General features: G+C 68.0%; 1 protein-coding gene across 9 annotated transcripts in view; it reads left to right on the top strand.

Moving 5' to 3' along the window:
• The first annotated feature begins 6 nt into the window (after nucleotides 1-6).
• MARK3 (microtubule affinity regulating kinase 3) overlaps nucleotides 7-291 on the top strand; it is a 115,435-nt gene continuing 115,150 nt past the window's right edge. For all 9 annotated transcript variants that reach the window (XM_077776558.1, XM_077776556.1, XM_077776553.1 and 6 more), the window contains exon 1: nucleotides 7-192. In XM_077776558.1, coding sequence (XP_077632684.1) covers nucleotides 142-192 — 51 coding nt within the window. In that variant the 5' untranslated portion in view covers nucleotides 7-141. The remainder of the gene's footprint in view (nucleotides 193-291) is intronic.

Raw genomic sequence — 291 nt, 5'->3', positions numbered from 1 at the left:
AGACGGCCGTGGGGGAGGGGAGCCGCCCTCCGCGGCGCCGTTCCGGAACCGCAGGGCACTCGAGGACGCGGTCGCCGGCCCCCCGAGGCCGTGTGCTGTTTTGTTCCACCCTCGCATTGTGCACAAGTGAAGTGAAGTAAAATGTCCACTAGGACCCCGTTGCCAACGGTGAATGAACGAGACACCGAGAACGTAAGTGAGCTGCGCCTTCCCGCGATTTGCCCGCGCCGGGTGTCCCCCGCTGCCTCCCGGAGCGCGGCGGCGGCCTTTGCCGTCGGGAGTCCCCGATCG

Source organism: Crocuta crocuta, unplaced genomic scaffold (assembly GCF_008692635.1).
Source record: "Crocuta crocuta isolate KB4526 unplaced genomic scaffold, BGI_CrCroc_1.0 scaffold8, whole genome shotgun sequence".
In the NCBI taxonomy this organism is placed as follows: domain Eukaryota; kingdom Metazoa; phylum Chordata; class Mammalia; order Carnivora; family Hyaenidae; genus Crocuta; species Crocuta crocuta.
The sequence above is the reverse complement of the archived record's forward strand: the minus strand, read 5'-3'. Positions and strand labels throughout refer to the sequence as shown.